Source organism: Oncorhynchus gorbuscha, linkage group LG25 (genome assembly GCF_021184085.1).
Source record: "Oncorhynchus gorbuscha isolate QuinsamMale2020 ecotype Even-year linkage group LG25, OgorEven_v1.0, whole genome shotgun sequence".
Classification (NCBI taxonomy): domain Eukaryota; kingdom Metazoa; phylum Chordata; class Actinopteri; order Salmoniformes; family Salmonidae; genus Oncorhynchus; species Oncorhynchus gorbuscha.
This window is the reverse complement of record NC_060197.1, coordinates 15,246,405-15,268,939: the sequence shown is the minus strand read 5'-3', so window position 1 is coordinate 15,268,939 and position 22,535 is coordinate 15,246,405. Positions and strand designations below refer to the sequence as shown.

The following is a 22,535-nucleotide window of genomic DNA, read 5'->3' as shown; positions in this document are numbered from 1 at the left end:
CTTCTACGCTGCTGCTACTCTGTTATTATCTATGCATAGTCACTTTAATAACTATCTACATATTACCTCACAAACCTCAACTGTACCGGTGCCCCCTGTATATAGCCTCGCTATTGTTATTTTACTGCTGCTCTAATTATTTGCTACTTTTATCTCAGGTATTTTCTTAAAACGGCATTGTTGTGTAAGGGCCTGTAAGTAAGCATTTCACTGTAAGGTCTACTACACCTGTTGTATTTGGCGCATGTGACAAATAAAATTTGATTTGAAAAAGGGGACACAGTCTTCCAGCTGATGGCGAAACTCAAGTCGCACGGCATTATTTCTGCCTCGTGCACCAAATCATGTTGTTACTCATATGACCAGAGAAAGTGAAATATTCCTCGATACTAAAAAAAAATAAAGCCGCTAATAACACAGGCATATGGAAACACTTCGCGATACTCATTCACTGCCACAGCAGTGCTTTTTGTAGCGCGAGTGTGAGCAGGGAGAACGCTCATTTTATAGCTTAGGAAAGTGTTTAATAAAGTGTTGACAGTACTGAATAACAACAAACATGTACGCATACAAAGAGCAGCTCTTTGCTGTATTCGTTGTCTCTCTCTAGTCATGGTTTTAAAAAAAGTGAAGAAATCTCACAGTATCAACCTTGCTGTGCGTTCGAGGCTTCTTTTTACAGCCTGTGGCGACAAGGAAACTGTGCAGACACTGATCTGAGCTCTCTGATTGGCCAGCGGAAGGCCTATAGGTGAACTTGATTTGCTCTATGGGCCTGCCATTTAGGGGAACTTCTGCCTCCAGACACATGAAATGGTTCAGAACGGGAACACTTTTGCATTCCCGGCGCTAGGGCTGCTGAATCAAGCGCACCAACAGCTCTAAACAAAAAATAGGTACGCAAGGATTTATCAATGTTTTTTGACAGAAATGTTTGGTGATCGACTAGAAATGCCTTGGAGACTGCGATCGACCGGTTGGTGACCGCTGGCCTATACCCTACTGCCTAGTCACCCTCTAGGCTGCTGAGGGAAGTGTGTGTGTGTGTGTGTGTGTGTGTGTGTGTGTGTGTGTGTGTGTGTGTGTGTGTGTGTGTGTGTGTGTGTGTGTGTGTGTGTGTGAATAGAGCGGTGCAGGCTGAATTAGCCAAGCAGTAAAGCCGTAGTGAGAAGGTGGTTGCTGTTGCTATGCCCATGCTGGAAAGGATGGGAGTATAGTGTTTTTTATCCACAAAATTGACTTCAAAGAAATCTAAACCCTAAACCTGACTTAAACACCAACAAGCTCATGTACTTACGCTTGGTTATTAGTTTTGACACTATTGCCACTTATATGCTCTAAAGTGGCCATCTAGTGCTGCCCGAGGGGACAAAGGAGAGTTGTTCACCTGTGCAAGTGATGACAATGTCCACTTGTCTGATCACCTCACTCAGCTTCACCAGTCTGAAGCCATCCATGCTGAACGGGGACGGAAAGAAAAAAACGTTACTTCCTCGTTCACCCTGCTGCCATTGGCCGATTAGTTCACGTACCAGGCTCCGATTGGTTGAACTCACCAGGCCTGCAAGGCACAGATGGGGTCGATCTCTGTGACGTACACGATGGAGCCCATGGCCTTGAGAGCAGCACAGCAACCCTTCCCCACCTATGGATACGCAAATAAAACACACACATGGGCATAGGACTGATGGAGGCCCTACTATAGACATGGATGGTAAATAGTTCCTCTGGTGGTCCATGTTGATATAATAGGTTGTTTAGATCGCCAGCAGCATCCCACTGCTGGCTTGCCTCTGAAGTTAAACAGGAGTGGTCCTGGTCGGTCCCTGGATGGGGGACCAGATGCTACTGGAAATGGGTTTGAAGGGCCAGTAGGAGGCATTGGGGACATTTCCAAAAAGTACCATTTGGGGTGGCAGGTAGCCTAGTGGTTAGAGTGTTGGACTAGTAACCGAAAGGTTGCAAGATCGAATCCGAGCTGACAAGGTAGAAATCTGTCGTTCTGCCCCTGAACAAGGCAGTTAACCTTCTGTTCCTAGGCAGTCATTGAAAATAAGAATTTGTTCTGAACGGACTTGCCTAGTTAAAAGGTAAAAAAAAAAAAAAAAGGTAAAAAAAATACAGTAGGGCTGGGAATTGCCAGGGACCTCATGATACAATGTTGTGGAGACACTATGCATTGCGATGTTATGTTCCAAACATATCGCTCACCAAATCTCTGCTGCAGAGAGAATGAGAAAGCTCGTGTTGATCAGTCAGGGAAATAAAAGGTCTGAAAACATGTTGGCTATTAAAAGGAAGATGGAGGAAAAATAGCAGAGTTTTGGTGCAGGTACAGCTCACGCTACCTACAGTAGTAAAAAACATTGTATCGATACAAACATCAATATAATACTGTCCACAAATAATGTAGCGAAATGCAACTATCAATACACAGTAGGCAAGACAGACTCTTACCTCTCCATATCCACACACAACCACCTGTTTCCCCCCAAACATTACATCAGTGGTCCTCTTCAGACTGGAGGGAGAGCGAAGAAACACACACCAAAAAAAAAAAAATCACAAGAAGTTAGCATGACAACATGTTTAAGTCGTCCGTAGACTCCCGGGCCGTCAGCGCCCAAAGACAATTATGTGTGACGACAACGACGTAATCGTCCTCAGTCTTTCTGCTTTGAACAGGCATGCCCGGAGTTGTCCTACCCGTCCAGGATGGACTCCCTGCAGCAGTAGAGGTTGTCAAACTTCTGCTTGGTCACAGAGTCGTTGACATTCATGGCCGGGACACACAGCTTCCCCGCCTTGGACAGCTGGTACAACCTATACACAGCAATAAGAAGGGGGGGGGGGTCATTACCAGTAAAAACCCGACACTACCCGTTATGGCCACTAGATGGAGACATGGCCATAGAAGATGGACCACTCGCTTCAAAACAAACCCCTGACGAAGGGGGGGAAGCTTACTGGCAAAATACTGTTTTTCTCAGTCTAGACAATGAGTCAACTAATAATGAAGCAGTGTGGTTAGCAGTGATCCACCCACCGGTGTACTCCAGTGACGCTCTCCTCCACGATTCCCTTGATCTTCTTGAACATGTTGGGGTATTTCTTATAGATCCAGTGGGTCAGGTCTCCGCCGTCATCCAGGATCTGGAGCAGGACACAACAACGCGTCTCTCTAACTGATCGGGATAAAGGACTGACGCCGTTTACGCCGTAACAAAGTCCGGGTGCCAGTCCGTTACTGAGAGACGGGAGTGATTGAGGGAGACAAGACAGACACGTACCATGTTAGGCTGCCAGCCCTCTAGGTTGACGCAGCGGTCGATGCACCACCAGAAGTCATCCTCCGACTCGCCCTTCCATGCGAACACAGAGAACCCTGGGAGAGAATCGAAAAGATGAGAAATAGAGAAAGTAAGAGAAGAGAAATGGAGCAATGCAGCATGTTCTTAGGAATATCCTACCATTTAATTGATGGGCACAGAGAGCCAGTGGTCGCGACACAGAAAGAGCTCCCACACGACACAGACGCTCAAATGAAGCAGCCCTGTTCACACTCACCTCCCTCGGCCAGAGCAGCTGCCACCTCATTCTGAGTGGAGTAGATGTTACAGGCAGCCCACCTGCACTGAGCCCCCAGGGCAGACAGAGTCTCCATCAACACCTGAACGACACACACAGACCAGACCGCACGCTCAGTTATGGACACAGCCAACGGAGACGTTCGTGTTCAAAGCAAAGTCCTGCGGCTAAGAGATGCGTGAAGCTGGCTTAAGACGAGAGCCATTCAGTATGGCTGTGAGTTGTGGTTCTCTGAGCAGAAGAGGCAGACTCATGGACTCGGTGGATGGTGGCGTGTGTGTGTGTGTGTGTGTGTGTGTGTGTGTGTGTGTGTGTGTGTGTGTGTGTGTGTGTGTGTGTGTGTGTGTGTGTGTGTGTGTGTGTGTGTGTGTGTAACTCACGGCTGTCTGAGCTGTGATGTGGGTGCAGCCCACTACTTTGGCCCCAGCCAGCGGCTTCTCTCCCTGGGCTCTCTTCCTCAGGGCCATGAGGGCTGGCATCTCTGTGTGGAGGAGACAACGCAACCGACAGGTTATTTTAGACCCAACATTCCAACAACTAAAAAAAAAAACACTGGTCCTGTTTCAAAACTTCAAAAAAGGCATCCTTCTCTGAAAAATCTTTAAAATGACAAAAATCTTAATCAAAAAAATTCTAACTGGTTAAAGAGTGGTTAATGAAAGTTAGCTGGCCAACATTCTTTGGGAATCAGTCTGTTGCGCTGCCTATAGTCTATCACCCAGACATTCAGAGCTCGAGCCATGTGTGATGAGGCCCACCGAGCCAGGGCTGTGTCAACCATATTCAAAAATCAACCATATTCATTTCACATTAAAACAATTTATTAATTGCACATCATACTGATCCCTCAAATAAATACACCTGCTCAGCAGTAGGGGGCACAAAGGTCTGTGGAGTGGTTTCCCTTACTTAGACAGCCTTGTCCAAATGAAAAACACTGCCTGCTTTTTAAAGCTATTTTTCTTTACCTCCAAGGGAAGGCTATTCCATAGATAAATGCCTGTATGGAAAAACGTGCTCTCACAGTACTGTTTACTCTTGGGATTTCACAAGACATGTCACTAGCTCTGGTATTGTGACTGTGTTTTGGATATAGACCATATCAATGTGGCATTTCTTGTAACCTGGGGCACGGTCATTTAAGATGTCAAACATATGATTAAGTTGGTCCCCTCTCGACTCCAAAGGCAACAAGTCCACCTCCCAGAACTCCTGTACTCCTAGAGGGGACATTCAGCATATACCTGATAACATTATTTTGCATGACCTGCATTCTCTCTTTCAGCTTTTTGATAGCCTAATCAAAATGACACTGAATCGAGGTCGAGACAAGCAGTTTCTTAACTTTAATGTTAAAATATCTGGTGTTAAAATAAAATATAAAAATGTTTGCCATTTTAGAAATTATTTTAGCATCAATCAGGTCTCCAGAAAGGGATTGATCTAGGGACACACCAAGATAAGATACGCGTTTTAGATTCAATCTTCTTGCCTGCACAGTTTACTGTTATCTTGCCAGCCCTAAGCAACCTCAGTTTTTCCCAAATGTAGTGACAATTTGTTGTCAGACAACCAATATCTAACAAAATGCAATTCCTTACTCAGGGTCTCCTCTATGTAAACGGTATCCTTTCCTGGTACCAGTATGTCTGAATCTTCAGCATAAAGCAGGAGTTTGCACTGTATGCACACATGACTGTAAGTCGCTTTGGATAAAAGCGTCTGCTAAATGGCACATATATATATATAATGTACCTGGCATATCATTAACATATATAAGAAAAAAAAGAGGCCCTAGGATTGATCCCTGTTGTACGCCACAGGTTATTTATGTGGTCTCTGACAGAACATCACATACCTGTATTCTGTTGGTCAGATAAGACGAAAACCAATTCCCCGCTACATCATTTAGACCCATTCACCAGGAGAATGTGTCCACAGTGTCAAAAACTTTCTGCGAGTCCAACATGACCATACCTGTATAGTTCCCCTTTTCACTTTCCTTCTTAATGTGCCCCCCCCCCCCCCCCCCCAAGAAAAGGTGGATACGGCAAGTATCAGTGGAATGAGCTGTTCTAAAGACAGATTGTAGTTCATGAAGTCTGTGCTCAAGAGGGTATCCCTCAAGTTGATTAAAAACTCATCTCTCTCGCTCAACAACTTTGGATGAGGCGGTTTCCTACATTTGTTTTACTGCTCTTCTTGTGGAGAGTGGAACCACCCGGGCTGTTTTGAGATGGTTAGGAAATGCACCACTACCAATCGAAAAGGATTACAATACGCGGTATCATTTTAGCAGTGACAAGTACTATCCTTTATGAATCTTGCAGGAAAGGTTATCCAAGCCCAGTTGCTTTGCTTGTGCTCATTAAGCATAGTAGATTGTTCATTTGTGATAGCTTTGCTATGGTAAAAGTTGTTGATGAAAGACTGGCCATAGTGTCCAGAGCAGATAGGGTAACTTCTTAACCAGAGATGAGGCTATTGTGTTAAAAAAAAATTTTTTTTAAATGTTTAAAAAAATGTTGCTACCTTTGCCAGTCATAGCATAAAACCTCATATGCAGGCCAATACTACAGGATTTTACCATATGGGGAGTTTTTGAACCAATGCCCTTTAAAAAGGTTCCACAGTTTACGAGGCTGATGTAAGTCGTCATTAACGGCGTCTATATAATGTTGGGATATGGCCTTATCCATTTTGTATTTTGCCTGGTTTCTACAGTTAATATAACCGTCGTCATCTTGTTGTAGATTTGTCCTTCTGAATTTGGCCAGGTAGAGATCCTATTTCCTTACGAGGTCTAAGATCACAGCAATTTGATTCTAGTAAATCCTAGAAATGATTCTGCTTAGGAGACCGATCGCACACACCGACAAGTACAGGACGACATTTAGGAAGGAGTTTTACTCATGCAACCTCAAGACCATCCATTTTCAGATCTGAGCGAGGGTTAAAATGCACATCATTCCTAGTAAACACACACGCCGCCACCGTTTCAGTTTAGTCTATGGAACGCTATAACCTGGTAGCTCAACCTCATTGTCCTCAATTGACCCATGTCTCGGTCACAGCAACTACTGCAGCCCGTGTGTTAAAAGCGAGGAGTTTTAATTCCTCTTATTTCGGCAGCAGGCTCTGTGCGTTCACATGGATAAAATTAAGTCCTCTCTGATTGAAACAGTCAAATATGTCATTTTCTGTGCCCGCTGCTGACACATCGACCATCTCATCTAGATTGCACTCATCCTCCCTGCATCTCAATGTTTGGCACCGCATTTAAACACCATACATTTAAAAGGCATACATCGCAAACAAGCAAAATGTTACTTTCAGACTTTACAGCTTCAGTGGTGCAGTACAGACACGGGGGGGCTGCGGGTGGTCAGTGGTGCAGCACAGACCCGAGGGACTGCGGGTGGTCAGTGGTGCAGCACAGACACGGGGGGACTGTGGGTGGTCAGTGGTGCAGCACAGACACCGGGGGACTGTGGGCGGTCAGTGGTGCAGTACAGACACTGGGGACTGTGGGCGGTCAGTGGTGCAGTACAGACACTGGGGACTGTGGGTGGTCATTGGTGCAGTACAGACACTGGGGACTGTGGGTGGTCATTGGTGCAGTACAGACACAGGGGGCTATGGGTGGTCAGTGGTGCAGTACAGACACTGGGGGCTGTGGGTGGTCAGTGGTGCAGTACAGACACTGGGGACTGGGTGGTCATTGGTGCAGTACAGACACGGGGGGCTGTGGGTGGTCAGTGGTGCAGTACAGACACTGGGGACTGTGGGTGGTCATTGGTGCAGTACAGACACGGGGGGCTGTGGGTGGTCGGTGGTGCAGTACAGACACGGGGGGCTGTGGGTGGTCGGTGGTGCAGCACAGACCCGTGGGACTGTGGGTGTTCAGTGGTGCAGCACAGACCCGGGGGGACTGTGGGCGGTCAGTGGTGCAGCACAGACACGGGGGGACTGTGGGCGGTCAGTGGTGCAGCACAGACACGGGGGGACTGTGGGCGGTCAGTGGTGCAGCACAGACACGGGGGGACTGTGGGCGGTCAGTGGTGCAGCACAGACACTGGGGACTGTGGGCGGTCAGTGGTGCAGTACAGACACTGGGGACTGTGGGCGGTCAGTGGTGCAGTACAGACACTGGGGACTGTGGGTGGTCAGTGGTGCAGTACAGACACGGGGGGCTGTGGGTGGTCGGTGGTGCAGTACAGACACGGGGGACGGTGGGTGGTCGGTGGTGCAGTACAGACACTGGGGACTGAGTGGTCAGTGGTGTTGTCCTGTTGGGTTTCAGCAGAGAATGGAGTGTCCCATCACAGCGTGCTTGATTGGGTATTAGTGGGAGAGGCAGGCGGCCCCCTGCTGTTTATCTCACAGGCTGGGAACATACGGCCACTAAGCAAACAACCCTAGGGGAGATGGCCTGTCAGCAAGGCACACGCATCCAACACACACGTAATCACACCATCAGAGAATCCCTCTCTCTCTCCCACACAGACACACACACACATCTTCCACCTTGCCACACATCATCCCTAGCCCACCTTGCCACACATCATCCCTAGCCCACCTTGCCACACATCATCCCTAGCCCACCTTGCCACACATCATCCCTAGCCCACCTTGCCACACATCATCCCTAGCCCACCTTGCTCAGCGATCTCGATCTCCCTGCGTCCGAAGTCGGCCTGCTTGATGTTCTTGATGCAGAAGTCTCCGTTGCCCTTGGAGTTCTTCTGCTGCTTGTCCCGAGGAGAAGTCTCGTCGTCAGAGCTGTCCGTGTACGACGCAGCTAAAAGAGGGAGCAGGACAGAGAAGAGAGGGGTCAGAGGACAGGACAGGACACGCACGCAACAACACATCTACACACACTCAACAGCAGCACTCGAGCTGCACACACACACACACACACACACATTAAAATGCACATTCAACATGCCCTCAGGACATAGACATTAAACCAACAACATGTGACATGACCACACACTAGACCACAATCTACTCTGATGTCCAAAACAACGTCATCTCTCACATTACAAGATATATCTAGGGACTGAAACCCAGGGCAGAATAAACCAGAAGAGCCTGGGCATCTACATACTCGGTTGGGTTTGATCCTAGCAGAACTCGGTGAGGTGAAGTGAACGTCTGTGCCTCGCATACTCCCTTAAAAAAAAACAAGAAAATAGCGACAGTGGTACCATTTGTCCATCTTGAGACGCCGTAGCCAGAATTAAAATTGTCAGAATGAATCTAACAATTCAAGAAGTCATTAATTTGGACCTTTTTGCCAAGGATATCCGAGTCATGCAGTTTGACATCTAACTTTAGGCTGGACGCAATATTGCAAAAAGTGCAAGAAAACAAGTCGTATCTCGTTGAATGACCACACTTCATTGAAGAATCCCTACTGTTGACCAATCACCGACGAAGAGGTGTAGACGTTGGCTAACGAACGCACAAAAAAAATAAAAAAATAAACATTGCTGAAGATCAAAAACGTCATAATAGATCTACAAACTGTTTCAGGTGGGAAGCATGTGGACGCCTTAACACGAACAACAGCTCTCCCACAGTGTGTGTGTGTGTGCGCTCAAGGCCCAGGGCTGGGACAGAGAGCATGTGAACAGGAGAGAGAGCATGTGAACAGGAGAGAGAGCATGTGAACAGGAGAGCGAGCATGTGAACAGGAGAGCGAGAGAGAGGAAAAGAAAGAGAGCGAGAGACAGAATGGTCAGCGGGGACAGTCAGGACTCGGACTGTTGACTCTTTGTGGGAATAATGACAGCAACCACAGAGCTGAGGATCACAGTAGAGGGGATCAGGAAAGAGAGGGAGAGAAAGAGAGTAGCCCAGCGGAGGAGATAGGGTCGAGAGTGGGGGGGCAGAATGCAACGAGGTACAGTGAGAGGACAAAGAAGAAAGGAGGGAGGGTGAACTTGAGGCATTTGGGTGAAGCGGCCGGTGAGTGCCTGTGCGTGACATTCAAAAAGACTAGGGACAGCCAGGTAGGCTGTGAGTGACATCACAAGTGGAAAAATGAGGCGCCACGTAGGGGATGCCAGGGAAGTCCTACTTCACACTACATCTTTCACACTTCACTCCTGACAAACATGTTCACAACACTTGAACGTCACCCCGCCAGATTAACTCTGGTTGTAAAGCAAGGGTCACACCCTTTTTATGACGCGCAGGACTGACAGGCCTCTCATCCTACTACAAACCATCCCAGCGCTTCAGTGGAAAATATCGCCTCTCCTCTCTTTCTCCCTCCCCCTTCCATTTTTTCTCTCCCCCCACTCTTGAAAGGGGCCTCTAGGAGCCCTGGGAACAACCAGGAGTGGGATAAGCAGGTGACCAGGACAACACGTATAGTGCCTCCACCTTTCTCTCCCCCCCTCTCTTTAATGGACCCCCAACCTTAAATCCGGCTTACACTGGCCTGCCTGCCAGAAGACAAAAAACAACTGATCTCAAACTTTCACAAGGACATTGGTGTGTGTGTGTGTGTGTGTGTGTGTGTGTGTGTGTGTGTGTGTGTGTGTGTGTGTGTGTGTGTGTGTGTGTGTGTGGCTGCAGTTATTATTGAATGGAACACAGTGTTAGAAACTAGAGAGAACACTAGCAGCTCTCTGTGGCCTGTATCGTCTCATCTTAATCCAGTTATAGGTTACAGAGAACATTCCTGCTCCCCGCCTATCTGGGAATAGACTCTTACTGTGTGATACTGGATACTGTACCTGGGCTGTGATTAGTTAGGCGCAGGGTGTGTCAGGGCGCTCGTGAGCGTGTCAGGTGTGTGCTCGTGAGCTTGTCAGGTGTGTGCACGTGCTAGGTGTGTATGAGAGTGTGTGCGCGCGCAGACACACGCGTATTCTCAGTACCTGAGCCGTAGCTGTCTGTGGAGGACTGGGAGATGGATCGGGACAGGGAGCGGCGGCCGATCTTGGTGGGACGTTTGTTGAACTCTTGTTTTTGGTCCGCAAACTGGATCTGCTGGCAGAGGGAGGAATGAGACCACAACGCCCACACAAGCACCAACGTCCAAAACCCAGTCAAAAACTAAAAACCCAGCAACTCCTTTCCCTGACAGACTTCCTTGTTGGCCCCTTGTACATCTTAAAAGGAAGTATCAGATGGGAGTAAGCAAAGCAACATGATAACCGTACCAATCGAAAGCTGTCGAGTTTCCACCATTTACACACATCAGGTTCTGTACGATCTAAAAGGGGTGTGGGGGCAAGTGTCTAGGGGTTCGGGGCTAGTGATTGATTAAAAACATCCACGGGTTAAAATCACGATTTATCTGCAGTAACATTATTGTAGAATGTAGGTCTAACAACAGGCCATAGCCAAACCGGATGTAAAAAAAACGTATGAAATCTCAGTGATGTAGAGCGGCATTGTTGAGCGATTATGTAACGTTTCACAATCTGGACAAAAAAATATGAGCACTGGGAGATTTCACAGACGAAAACAGAGTTGAGATTGTTTCTTGAAATCTTTTATCCGGGTTTCATTTTTCAAGCACCTGGACGACACCTCAATGTGTGTAAACATTCCACTTATCGTCGGAGCGCAAAACAAAAGCGTAAACCGTCGAATGAGTGTGTGTGTGTGTGTGTGTGTGTGTGTGTGTGTGTGTGTGTGTGTGTGTGTGTGTGTGTGTGTGTGTGTGTGTGCGCGCACAACACACTGACACAGTCACGCTGAAATAAGCCCACAAGTGTCTGACGCACATCCAGAGTACCAGACGCGCCCGTCCACCTCTCTACAGGAAGCTACGGCGTGACTACCGAAATACAGAGAGGAAGTGACTCATGGTTGCGCAATCTGGATTTCACACCAACCAACCAAATAGATATGAGTCACGGGGGAGGCAAAGGTCTTGCATACTCATGATAGGAGGTCGGGTTTTTCAAGTATCCACTCGGCTTCCTGCCTCTTCACTCAGAAGAATGTCACACGTGGTATTATATTAACACCGGCATTAGAACCATGCACGGTCCTGACCAAACTCATATAAACAGTCCTGAAAACTGGAGAAAGAAAAAAAAAGTCACCAACGATGAGATCCATAAACGCCTGTACTCATATGCAGATTTAAATCTACCGGAGCCTCGTCAGTCCCAACCTAATCCATCCTCCTCCAGTCTTACCTTTCTCCTACTGGGTTCACCTCCACTGTCGTCATTCTTCTTTGACAACATGACTCAAGTGGCCTGGTGCGTGGTGAGAAACTGTGTTTGGACTAGAGGGCGTGGGTCTGGAAAACTAGCAGTTATGGGCCTTGTCCATTTATACCCTCTTTACCCAGGCTGCTTTACCCCCCGATCCAGCCCGGACTGGTCTGGACCGTCACCCATGTGCTGTGCCTCAGAAACAAAGCAGAATTGTTCCCCACTTCTGTTTATCCCACTCCTCTCTCTCCCTCTACTTGTTTAATTGTTATTTGTTCCCAGGCTGGATTGGATTGGGGATTCTTTATCACGGCCAAAAACTGTGTGACCCACAACGGGCTCTTGGCTGGAGACTATTGAGGTCATTCATAGTAGACCGGTGGACCCAGGGTGAAAAAAATGGTAGGAAGGAGGGTTGCAGAACTGTAATTTGAGGCTGTGTTACTTCAGAATCGGGGGGGGGGGGGGGGGTCAGGACAGTGGGTTCTGCCAAGGAGAGACCCTGGGCTGCCACCACTGGGACAGACAATAGAGACTTTGTGTAAGTGATTAGGCCCATTTTGCTTGAGTGAGACCAAGGTCGCTGAACTAGAAAACATTGTAGCCTAGAAGAAATAGATGTACAGGAGCTCTATGGTGGCAGTTCACAATAGCCCATGCCCACTTGCCCAGCAGTGAGAGATCACATAACATCAAAAAGGTTTGGCTTCATCTTCTTGCAAAAACATTTGAGTCTGTTACTTGTTTTAATAAAAGTTCAAACCAAGGGTCACAGAGGGGCAAAACAACAGGAAACGGATTTCAAACTTGGCCACCCGACTTGGTCCTTATGCCAGATCGTCATGCTAGTGTGCGACGGAAACGGACTGCTTGGACATGTGCCTCCTGACCGTATGAGTGTCTGGAGCAAACTTCTCTTCGACAGCCGACACACACACACACACACACACACACACACACCTGGGCCTACGAGGTTTCATAGGGCAGGAGGAGAGGACCGAGGGTCAGTAATCAAAGCATTAATCCTGTGTGTTCAGACCGGCTGACTGCTGACACATTCCAGGAGTACTAACATATAAAGAGTACTAACATATAAAGAGTACTAACGTATAAATAGGAGACAAGAGGGCCAAGAATTGGGAACGCGGCAATGGATCATTTCCATTTGGTAATGCGTGTTAGACTAGGTCAGCACCAGAATATAAGTGAGGCCGACGTGCATGATCCATGTCAGGACATTCAATGAACGCGTGAGCAACTACAGGCTGACGAAAAGGGGCTCCATTCAGAACGCTGACATCCATCCACCGCTGCATTGAGGAAAGCGAAGAAAAAAATAAAATAAACCTCCCCCTTGTTCCCTCAAATGACCATATGTTACACTCTAAAAGCCAACTGATGCTCCATCTGAAAAAATGTGCTCACAGCTGCATGCGTAGCATTAGCTAACATGCTAGTGAGAGCTGATGGTTTATGCAAGAGCGAGAGGGAGGGAGGACCAGACTGCTAGCAGGGTACAGGGTAAACTGCCTGCCCTACAGCAGCACTCTGGCCCAGCCCTAGGATCACCTAACCCGGTTAAACCAGACTGAACTCTGGGCCCACCATTGTAGTGACACGACAGTGAAACGCAGGGGAAACCATTTGGATGGCAGGCTAAGGATTTTCAGCAGGGCATAATGAATGAACTACCGTTCTACATTTCCTGCGGAACAGTAAACCACATTGATCACAGAGCAGAGGGAGGAGATGTTTAAACAGATTAGAGGAAAATATTACTGACGACTGTAGTGGGGGGGGGGGTGACCATTCATCTAGAAATATGAACAGCAGCAATTCATCTTGATCACTGACAGAGGGCAACCATGTGGATCTCTCCCCAATGCGGCTAAGGGAATACTCATAGCTAGGCCTAATTGTCCATTTTTGCGGATTAAATAGATGCTACAGAAATGGATTAATCAGACTGGACCAATGATTCGTCTTAATCCCACATCCAGGATGAGACAGGGCAGGGGTCGCAGAGAGATCAAAGCCTTCTCTGGTGCAACACCAATGCTGCAAAGTATTGAATACTAGCCTTCTCTCTCCCTGCATCCTACTGCAGAGTCTGCATTAACGGCATTAACCTTGCAGCACTGCACAGCACCACGGCGCATTATACAGACAGTATGCATGTTCAGTGATTGCAAGGCTAATGAGATGTAAATAATAGATGCTAACCCAACACTGCGGAATAGAGCGTGCGGTCACCTCTCGCTGGAGCTGGGCATGGCTAGTTGACTGTAGCCTAGAGAGGAACCAGGTCAATGTTGGCCAGCCAGCCAGGCAGATTCACAGGCACCCCCATGGCCCAAAACGACCAACCCGTGCCACATTTACAATGCCTGGGGAGGACAGGTGACGGGTGCCTTGTGCTCCCTCGGCCCAGACAGAGAGGTACCTGCATCGGCAAGGTTGGCGTCACCAGGTGGCCGTGTATTCGCTTGGCAAGGCGGGCTTTTGGCAGTTGTGTAACATGACTGACTGGCCAAGACCACCAAAGGTGAGGTCTCATTACGCAATAAGGCCCGGGGAAGTGTGGTATATGGCCAATATACCATGGCTAAGGGCTGTTCTTAAACGCAATGCGGAGTGCCTGGATACAGCCCTTATATTGGCAATACACGACAAACCCCCAAGGTGCCTTATTGCTATTATAAAACTGGTTCACGACATAACTACAACAGTTAAATAAATACAAATAATTGAAAATATAAATCCCATGGTATATGGTCTGATATGCTCTGGTCATATACACTCAGTAAGGCCGGTTTATCAGATACAGATAGAGTACTGGGTCGGACCCCCCTGTAGCAATGAAGGGATGTACCTGGTCAGCAACAATGTTCAGATATCCTGTGGCATTCAAACGTTGCTCAATTGGTATCAAGGGATAGAGCGTGTGCAAGGAAACCACTCCCCATACCCTTACACCACCAGCCTGTACCGTTGACACCAGGCAGGATGGGGCTGCGGACTCATGCTGTTTACGCCAAATCCTGACTCTGCCATCCCCATGACGCAACAGGAACATGGGATTTTGTCGGACCAGGCAATGTTTTTCCACTCCTCAATTGTCCAGTGTTGGGGATCGCCGTCCCACTGGAGCCCCCTCTTGTTGTTTTTAATCGGATAGGAGTGGAACCCGGTGTGGTCGTCTGCTGCAATAGCTGCACCATCATCCATGACAAGGACCGGCGAGGAGTGCGTTCCGTGATGCCGTTCTGCACACCACTGGTTGTACTGCCCTATTATTTTCCTGTTTGTGGCCCGCCTGTTGGCTTGCACGAATCGAACCATTCTACCTCGACTTCTCTCGTCAACGAGATGTTTTTCCCGCCCACGGGACGTTTGTTGTTTGTCGCACCATTCTCGGTAAACCCTAGACACGGTCGTGCGTGAAAAGCCCAGGAGGCCGGCGGTTTCTGAGATACTGGCACCGGCGATCATATCTCGCTCAAAGTCACTTAAGCCACTCGTTCTGCCCATTCTAACATTCACCCGAACAGTAACTGAATGCCTCGATGCCTGTCTGGCTGCTTTATAAAGCAAGCTACTGTCTGTAGGAGGCATCGAATTTCGTGAATGGTGTGGCGTATACTGGCCACAGTGTATACTAGTCATATTACTATATTAGTATCCGGAGCTGAAAGTGGGAGAGCCGGAGGCCGCCATGCGTGTTGCTCCAGGCCCAGTCTCACTAGGGTCGGCTGCAGGGTAAGCGGTTCCAGGGCGAAGCCGCAGAGCGATACCCACTGAGCAACCAGCCGCCATGGGGTCTGAAGCCCTGGAAAGAGTTCCAGGAGAACAGCGAGAAGAGGGGCTTCAAACAGCACGGAGCATTAAGCTACAGTCCGGAGAATAATAAACAGGCACAGATGTGATCCGATCTGATACTGTGGAATCCACACCAGGCAGAGTCCATAGTTCAACAGAGAGAATGATAAACAGACAGGGAGGGAGGTGCCAGAGACACATAGGACCAGTACAGGCCTGGGTGGATGATACAGGATGGATTGGAGGACTATGAGAAAGGAGAGAAATGAAAAGGAATATACCTAGTCAGTTGTACAACAACGCATTCAACTGAAATGTGTCTCCAGCATTTAACTCAACTCCTGGTGCTGGGGGGGGCTGCCATAAGTCGATTACAGGAAGAATGAAGACAAGACAGGAAGAGGAATTAACTGTTTGAGAGGGGGGGGGGGTGTGTGTGAAAGGAGGAGAGTGAGAAAGTGATAAAAAAAAAAACAATTGGGAGAGAAACACAGAAAGAGTGAGTCCATTATAAAATGTACTACAACACTACATCAGCCTGCTGAAATACTCTGTATACGCAGTTGGGAGTATGTGTGTGAGGGGTCAGAACTCTGGTCCTCCATCCCTGCAGCTGACAGGCAGGCCCTGCTCTACAGTACTATTTGTGATGTTCTGCCAACACTAGCTACAGACTGAGCTGTACTCTGGCTGGAGGGCTCATAGCTGGATGGGGAGAAGAGGAGTCGCAGGCTATCCTGATTCCTGACATGACAGCACATCAGCTGGATCAGACCAGGAAAGACATGTTAAGGGAAAATATTAACAATGTTAAGAAATGCATCTACATTGCCAAATTAAAATTTGTTTGTTTTTCCATTATTAGGAAAAAACTACTCCTCTTCCATGAGAAAAACCCCCTTCATGAGCGAAAATGTTACAAATCTAGCAATCCGGTCAGCACGACTAAAGCTCTACTCTCACAGAGGCAGGGGATTTCACTTTCCTACAAAATCAAACAAATTGATTTTAAAAAAAAAAAAGCTTTTTTAGGAATGGTTGTTTCTGGGAGAAGAACTCTCTTCAGCAGCAGAGGATCAGAGGACAGCGTGTCAACCCCAGCCTGTGTCCTTCTGGATCAGAAAGTAGGCTGGAGGCTCGTAGATCCATGCGTTTGTTTATAACGCTCCCCGGCGTAAACTCCAGCGGTACCTTTCTACATGGTTAACGTACGAGATAACAGACTCCGTCTCAAGGATGGCTGTCCTATCCATCTCCACCGAGTTTAGGTACATCTGTTGTTACTATTTGGTTTGCACCTTACTTGTGGGAAAATCCCCAAGGCACACTAAAATTGGATGAATTGATTGGCTGATTGAGGACCTTTTTGCTGAAGAATGTGTTTGTTTTCTATGGTTTTGTTTTGAGTTTCGTGTATTGGATGTAAAAAAAATGATAGATATAATGATTGTGTTCTCAGGACGACTCCCTGTCAAAATAAAAAATAAAATAAAAACACAAATATGCAACACATTCTGTTTCTGGTTCCCACCAACACCTAGCTATTATCTAAAGACAATTTTATAGCTTCAATTTAGGTTAGCCTACCTCATCTTTACTACACATTACGTCATCCCTTTTTCCTGAATGAAAACGTTCCCCCTCGGCGTAGGAAAGAGACGCAAGATACGGTTAGGCCAAATCCCTAGACTATCGCACCTACATGTGGGATCACTCTGCCTCCCCTCTACCAGTCCACAGTCTTTCCTCAAGGCATCTCCTCCACTTCAGAACTGCATTCAGCAGGCAAACACTAGTCAGACTAAAGTTCACTTCCAGTCTCCTCTGCTCATCCACAACCAGACAAAGACGCATTCAGAGAGGTACCACAAAAACAAACGCACCCAGAAGCATTGCTATCAATAATGCACCAAAGCATTTTGGGCAGATGACAATGATAAGCCTGCATGTGGAGCCCACACTGGCATGACATGCAATATAATTGAGTCAGTGTCACTTGATGCCCTGAAGGAAGTTTAAACACTGAGACGCAGGCCTTTGTAACAGGAGCCTGGGAACTAGCCTACCCCCAGACAGAGCAGGGTGGAGCCCACATTGGCAGACAGGAGATGGGGGAATGCACGCAAAGGGGATGGGTGCTCACTGCTTGGACACTGATCTGTAGAGGGGGGCACACAGAGCGCGTTGGGGGGCCTGGAGTTTGACAATAGACCAGCTTAATTCACGTCGCTTTTCAAAACACTTTTGAGAAGAGGCGCCTGCAATGTAATGATTGACTGCGTGAGAAGTCAATCAGTCTGTCCACTGAAGCTGACCAGATCCCAAGATGTCATTTAGCTAGTGGCATGCACGGCTATTACCGAGTGAGTGAGGCATTTCAAATATATAATCTCCCAACATCCCTGCCAACCCCCCCCATGTCGCATTGCCAAACTTAACAAAACACAGGAAGACAAAACCCAGGGATTTTGAAATCGGTTACCGCCCTCGGTGAAGAAGTTTGACCTTTCAAACAACGAGGCAATGAAAAGCACCAGGACAGAGCGCAGGACCAAACTGAACTTTGATGTGGTGGGGGTTTTTCCGCTTCAGAGAGACACAAAGGTAAAGTCATTTGACGAGCTGACGGGAAGGGAAAACTCCCTCCCTAACAGAGTGTTAGGTAAACAGAGGACAGTCCAAATGGGCTGCCGCGGACAGTGACACGTCTTTGACAGAGATGACATGGATTGCGCCGTCTCTATGGCATGGCACAGCCAGAACAGTCAGGACTTGGGCAATGCCAACAGGCGCAGCCAGGACAAGCCATTCCTCAGAGTCCTTATCCTCTCAGAGAGCTCACAGTTCAGTTTGTTGCAGCAGAGGAACATTGTGAAACCCAGGGAAAAGTACAGTAGAGGAGTGAGAGAGACAGAGAGAAGGCTTATTGTCTTTGATTCCAGGAGAGGGAGGTTATCCCTGTGTGTGTGTGTGTGTGTGTGTGTGTAAACTGATCCTTGCGTGTGAAGTGTGCATACTCCATTGTGACCCTTGAGCTGTACAGAGACATCTAGGACAGGCCCTGTGTGTGTGCACTCGGCAGTAACAACAGGGGTTGGAGCCTGGACTGCTACGATGTGGATGGTGGGGGAGTGGTAGCTTCAACAAATAAACCAGACCCAGTCTTAACTGGGCTATAAGAGGAACACAAGTATGTGATTATGCTCTGCTTTGGTTTTAAAGAGATCCCAAAATCGGTCTTTAGGACACAACATTACGCTAGATCTTTAGCGCGTGTAAATTCTGACTGAAAAGGTAACGAAGGGTGAGATAATTAGGCCTGCTGAGGAGACCTTGTAAACACCATAAGTCTCTCTGGGCACAGTTGAGGAGAGTCTTAGCCCATTCTGCAGAGGACAGCCTAGCATGAGTGTCCCATTGTTCTGATGAGAACAGTCTTCAAACGCTTCAGCTTATCTGCCTCTTTTACCGCCCATTTTAGAAGATAACGGTCAAACCATAATGCTACACCCCCCCCAGGAATTTACCCATTAACGACAAGTTAGAGATTCCTTCAAGAGGAACATCTCACCAACCTACTGCTGCAGACTCCCTCAGAGTCTTATTGGCGGTGGGCGCTTTAGTTAGAGAACCTTTTGAAAACTAGAACCACAACAAACCTGATCAAACTAGGCTTGCCTGGAATCGTTTCAGAAACTTCTTTTGTTCTGCCAACCGCTGAACCCCACGTACCAATGTCCGCATCCAACAAGTCTGATAATCCACTGGCCTGACACCCCGGGCTTGAGGATGTGGGATCTTCAACATTATTTTTTCTGAACGATGCCTATTATTCAAAAGGGTTTTAATGGAGATGGGAAGGACACTGGGACAAGCCGCACCATGTTCAGAGGGAAAATACAGCTTCAGGCTTCAATAGAAGGGTCATACAGTACATCTCTATCGGTACTTGAGTTGAAATGATGCCCTTTATGACAAACTCTCGCTCTATGTAATTATATAGGCTGCAACTCTGTGCATGCGCCACTTTTCCACAGATTCTAACAAATCTGCAAAGTTACCCTGGTTAGTCTCAATGAGAATATTGCTTCAAGAGACCCATGGTTCATGAAACCTACCATTCGTCACCCACCCAATACTTCATTGACTTGAGTCAGTCAGAGCAAAAAGAGACATGCGACCCGATGCAAGGTTGTCAGTAGTCAGCGGGAGGAAGAATGGAAGTCTCTGTTGGGGAGCGACGACAGGCTGTTAATCCTCTCGGACCTCACTTAGGCTCTCCTCACAGGGGAGTTGGCTTCCCACAGGGAAACAAGTTCTTGGAACAGACCGTCCAGGAGTCAGATGCGTTGCCATTTGCCAAGATTGAAAAAAATATATACATCATTTATAAAAACTTTTTAAATTAAATAAAAAAATTAATAAAAAAATCAGGTAATCTTTTGACAGCACAGAGATTGCTGACCCATTTTATGAATTCAGGTTCTAAAAGCTAAACAAAAACAAATGGACTGGCGAAAGATCAGGGTTGGGGATATAAAAACGCAGAAAAGATTAGTCAGAAAATCCGGATTGTTCAGAATTTTTTTAAATAAATCACATATCATGTGTTGACTGCAGCGGTGAGGGGTCTAACACTTCTGAATGTTATTTCTCCCAATTATTACAGACACTACTTTGTGTCATGTTGCCATCCGCCACGCCATATCGCCGGCAAGAGACAGGGCAGGCAACCAGACGACTCCATAGAGACCTGGTATTGAATAGCCTAGGCGATCCTGAAAAGACAGATTTCTTTTAAAAAACGAGACTAAACTTAACAGGACAAGAACAGAGCACAGGCCATGTCAACAACTTAAGTCTCCGACCGGAGTCCTTTTTCAGGAGGGTAATTGCGGAAGAAACATAGCTTCCCCCCTTTGGGACCAGCTGGCCAGGGTGACAGGGCAGAGAACACCCACACACGGGCTGCTGCACCTGTTCTCGGTGAGGGAGGGGAACACAGTGCTGACCCCTTCACAGGAGGGAGTTCTAAGAATGTGACATTGTTCCAGGAAGACGGAGCTCCAACAGGTAATAAGAGCCGACTCGCAGAAATAGAACATGTAGAACTATGGGTCTATGGGGTAAGCAGCAACCAGTCGCACAGGGCGTGTTCCTCCACTCAGCGATCTATGTCGACACTCTCATTTGAACATTTAATTGTTCTTTTAAAAATCACAATAATAACTATGTTGAGGCTCAAGGATACCGCTTTACCCAAAGCTCTTTGTGTTGCATGTTTTCCCATTTACGTCATTCCCTGGTGCTTCCCTAAAACCAGCAGCACTCCTTTGTGCTACAGGACCTTCAGAGCAACTGAAGAGGCTGTTCTTTGAGCTCGCCCACTAACACGGCCTCAGGTACACTCATTCATACAATCCTTTCCCGCATTCGCTCGCTTCCGCCAGGCCACGGCTCACCTAACACAACAGACGAGCGAAAGAGCGAGAGGCTAGGCCACACACCACTCTACCCATTTTATTCAGCCTCCCCAGCCCTGCTGTCACGGAATAACACTCCATTAGAGGACGACTGGATCAAAACAGACCCAGATAATGCAGGACAAAGTGCCCTCTGATTATACTGAGACGAGATACAAATTACACACACACACAAAAAAAGGTACATGGTGTGCTATATAGAGAGACTTAAATGTGGGGCTGAGTGAACAGATTTGAACAGAAATATCAAAGTATAGAAGGCCGAGCTCTGAAAATAGTTGTTTTGTGGAAAATCCTCACAAGAAAACAAGATATGCTTGTAGCTACAAAATGAAAAAACAATTAATCTTTTGTACTTTATTTTACCTTAAAAATATGGTTCTCACTTCAAAAAAAACCCCACATTGCTTACTGCTATTTACATTTGCAGGCCTAACACTTTTAAGACTTTGGTTTGGGGGGGCTAATTACTAGACTAAGTACTAGGGGCTAATTTTGGCGTTTGGGCCAGCTGATCGGGGGGGTTCTTGTTTTCTGCACAGATCAGCATGTCAGACACCCATACAGTTAATAATTATATTCATTCTGTGAGCAGGACAGAGACACTGACTGGGACAGAAAGGAAAATCAAGTTAACGCTGAAATCTGGACAGACAGCCAGAGACTCACCCTGCTCAGCTACCATTTAGGGACAACCAGCACGGGCCAGACAGGACCCAGGGTTCGGAATCTGCGTGGGCTGGATTGCCCTCAGTACTCCTGGACACCACCCCCCCGCCCCGCCCCGCCCCGCTTTACCCTGAGAGAGCCTCCATCTCCATACCCACTCCTCACAGATCCAAAAGAAGAAACCCACACAATGACCACGCAATACAACCCCCCCCAAGGACACAAACCCAAATGGAAAAGACTACACATTCACAAGATTGTCTCTGTTACAATCTCTTTGGGGCCCTAAACGGTGGTAGACCTCTACACCATTGAACGTAGGGGTCTGTCTACGGCTAGGCAGACTGGGTAGCCCTGATGGACAAGCCGACAGCCCCGGCACTGTAACACCAGTACATTTTAGTTCACTTTGACATATGAAGTACAGTGCCGCTTGAATCCTCCATGCCTCCTTATCAATGTCAACTTGCCCGCGTGGCGGGAAATGGGTGCCTGCAGTTTTGACCTGGAGGCCATTTTCAAAGCAGGAAGAGCAGGGCGATGAGTTAAAAAAGGCTTTCATGTCCTTTCTGCGCATTTCATTAACGTAGGTCCCGGGGGGAAAATCACTGGCCACATTCCCCCCATTCAAACTCTGAGCAATAATTCACTGGGTGAATGGTGAAAAAGAGAGATCCAACAGGATCATCCCCGTCAACGACATAAGAAGAGGGTAGTCTATGCACATGGAATCATGCACACGCAGAGTGATGATGCAGAGAGCTCTCCAAAGAGGACCGCTCCCGTC

General features: G+C 47.5%; 1 protein-coding gene across 4 annotated transcripts in view; it reads right to left on the bottom strand.

Moving 5' to 3' along the window:
• Positions 1-22,535, bottom strand: part of LOC124013744 (putative adenosylhomocysteinase 3) — a 40,224-nt gene that overhangs the window by 7,203 nt on the left and 10,486 nt on the right. For 2 of the 4 annotated variants that reach the window (XM_046328231.1, XM_046328232.1), the window contains exons 2-11: positions 10,482-10,590; positions 8,246-8,389; positions 3,969-4,069; positions 3,568-3,670; positions 3,291-3,385; positions 3,047-3,153; positions 2,707-2,823; positions 2,458-2,521; positions 1,557-1,645; positions 1,388-1,458 (exon numbers count right to left, since the gene is read on the bottom strand). In XM_046328231.1, coding sequence (XP_046184187.1) covers positions 1,388-1,458; positions 1,557-1,645; positions 2,458-2,521; positions 2,707-2,823; positions 3,047-3,153; positions 3,291-3,385; positions 3,568-3,670; positions 3,969-4,069; positions 8,246-8,389; positions 10,482-10,590 — 1,000 coding nt within the window. Of the gene's footprint in view, positions 1-1,387; positions 1,459-1,556; positions 1,646-2,457; positions 2,522-2,706; positions 2,824-3,046; positions 3,154-3,290; positions 3,386-3,567; positions 3,671-3,968; positions 4,070-8,245; positions 8,390-10,481; positions 10,591-11,756; positions 11,823-14,649; positions 14,869-22,535 lie in introns of those variants that run through there. The other 2 variants (XM_046328233.1, XM_046328234.1) reach the window with 2 other exon arrangements.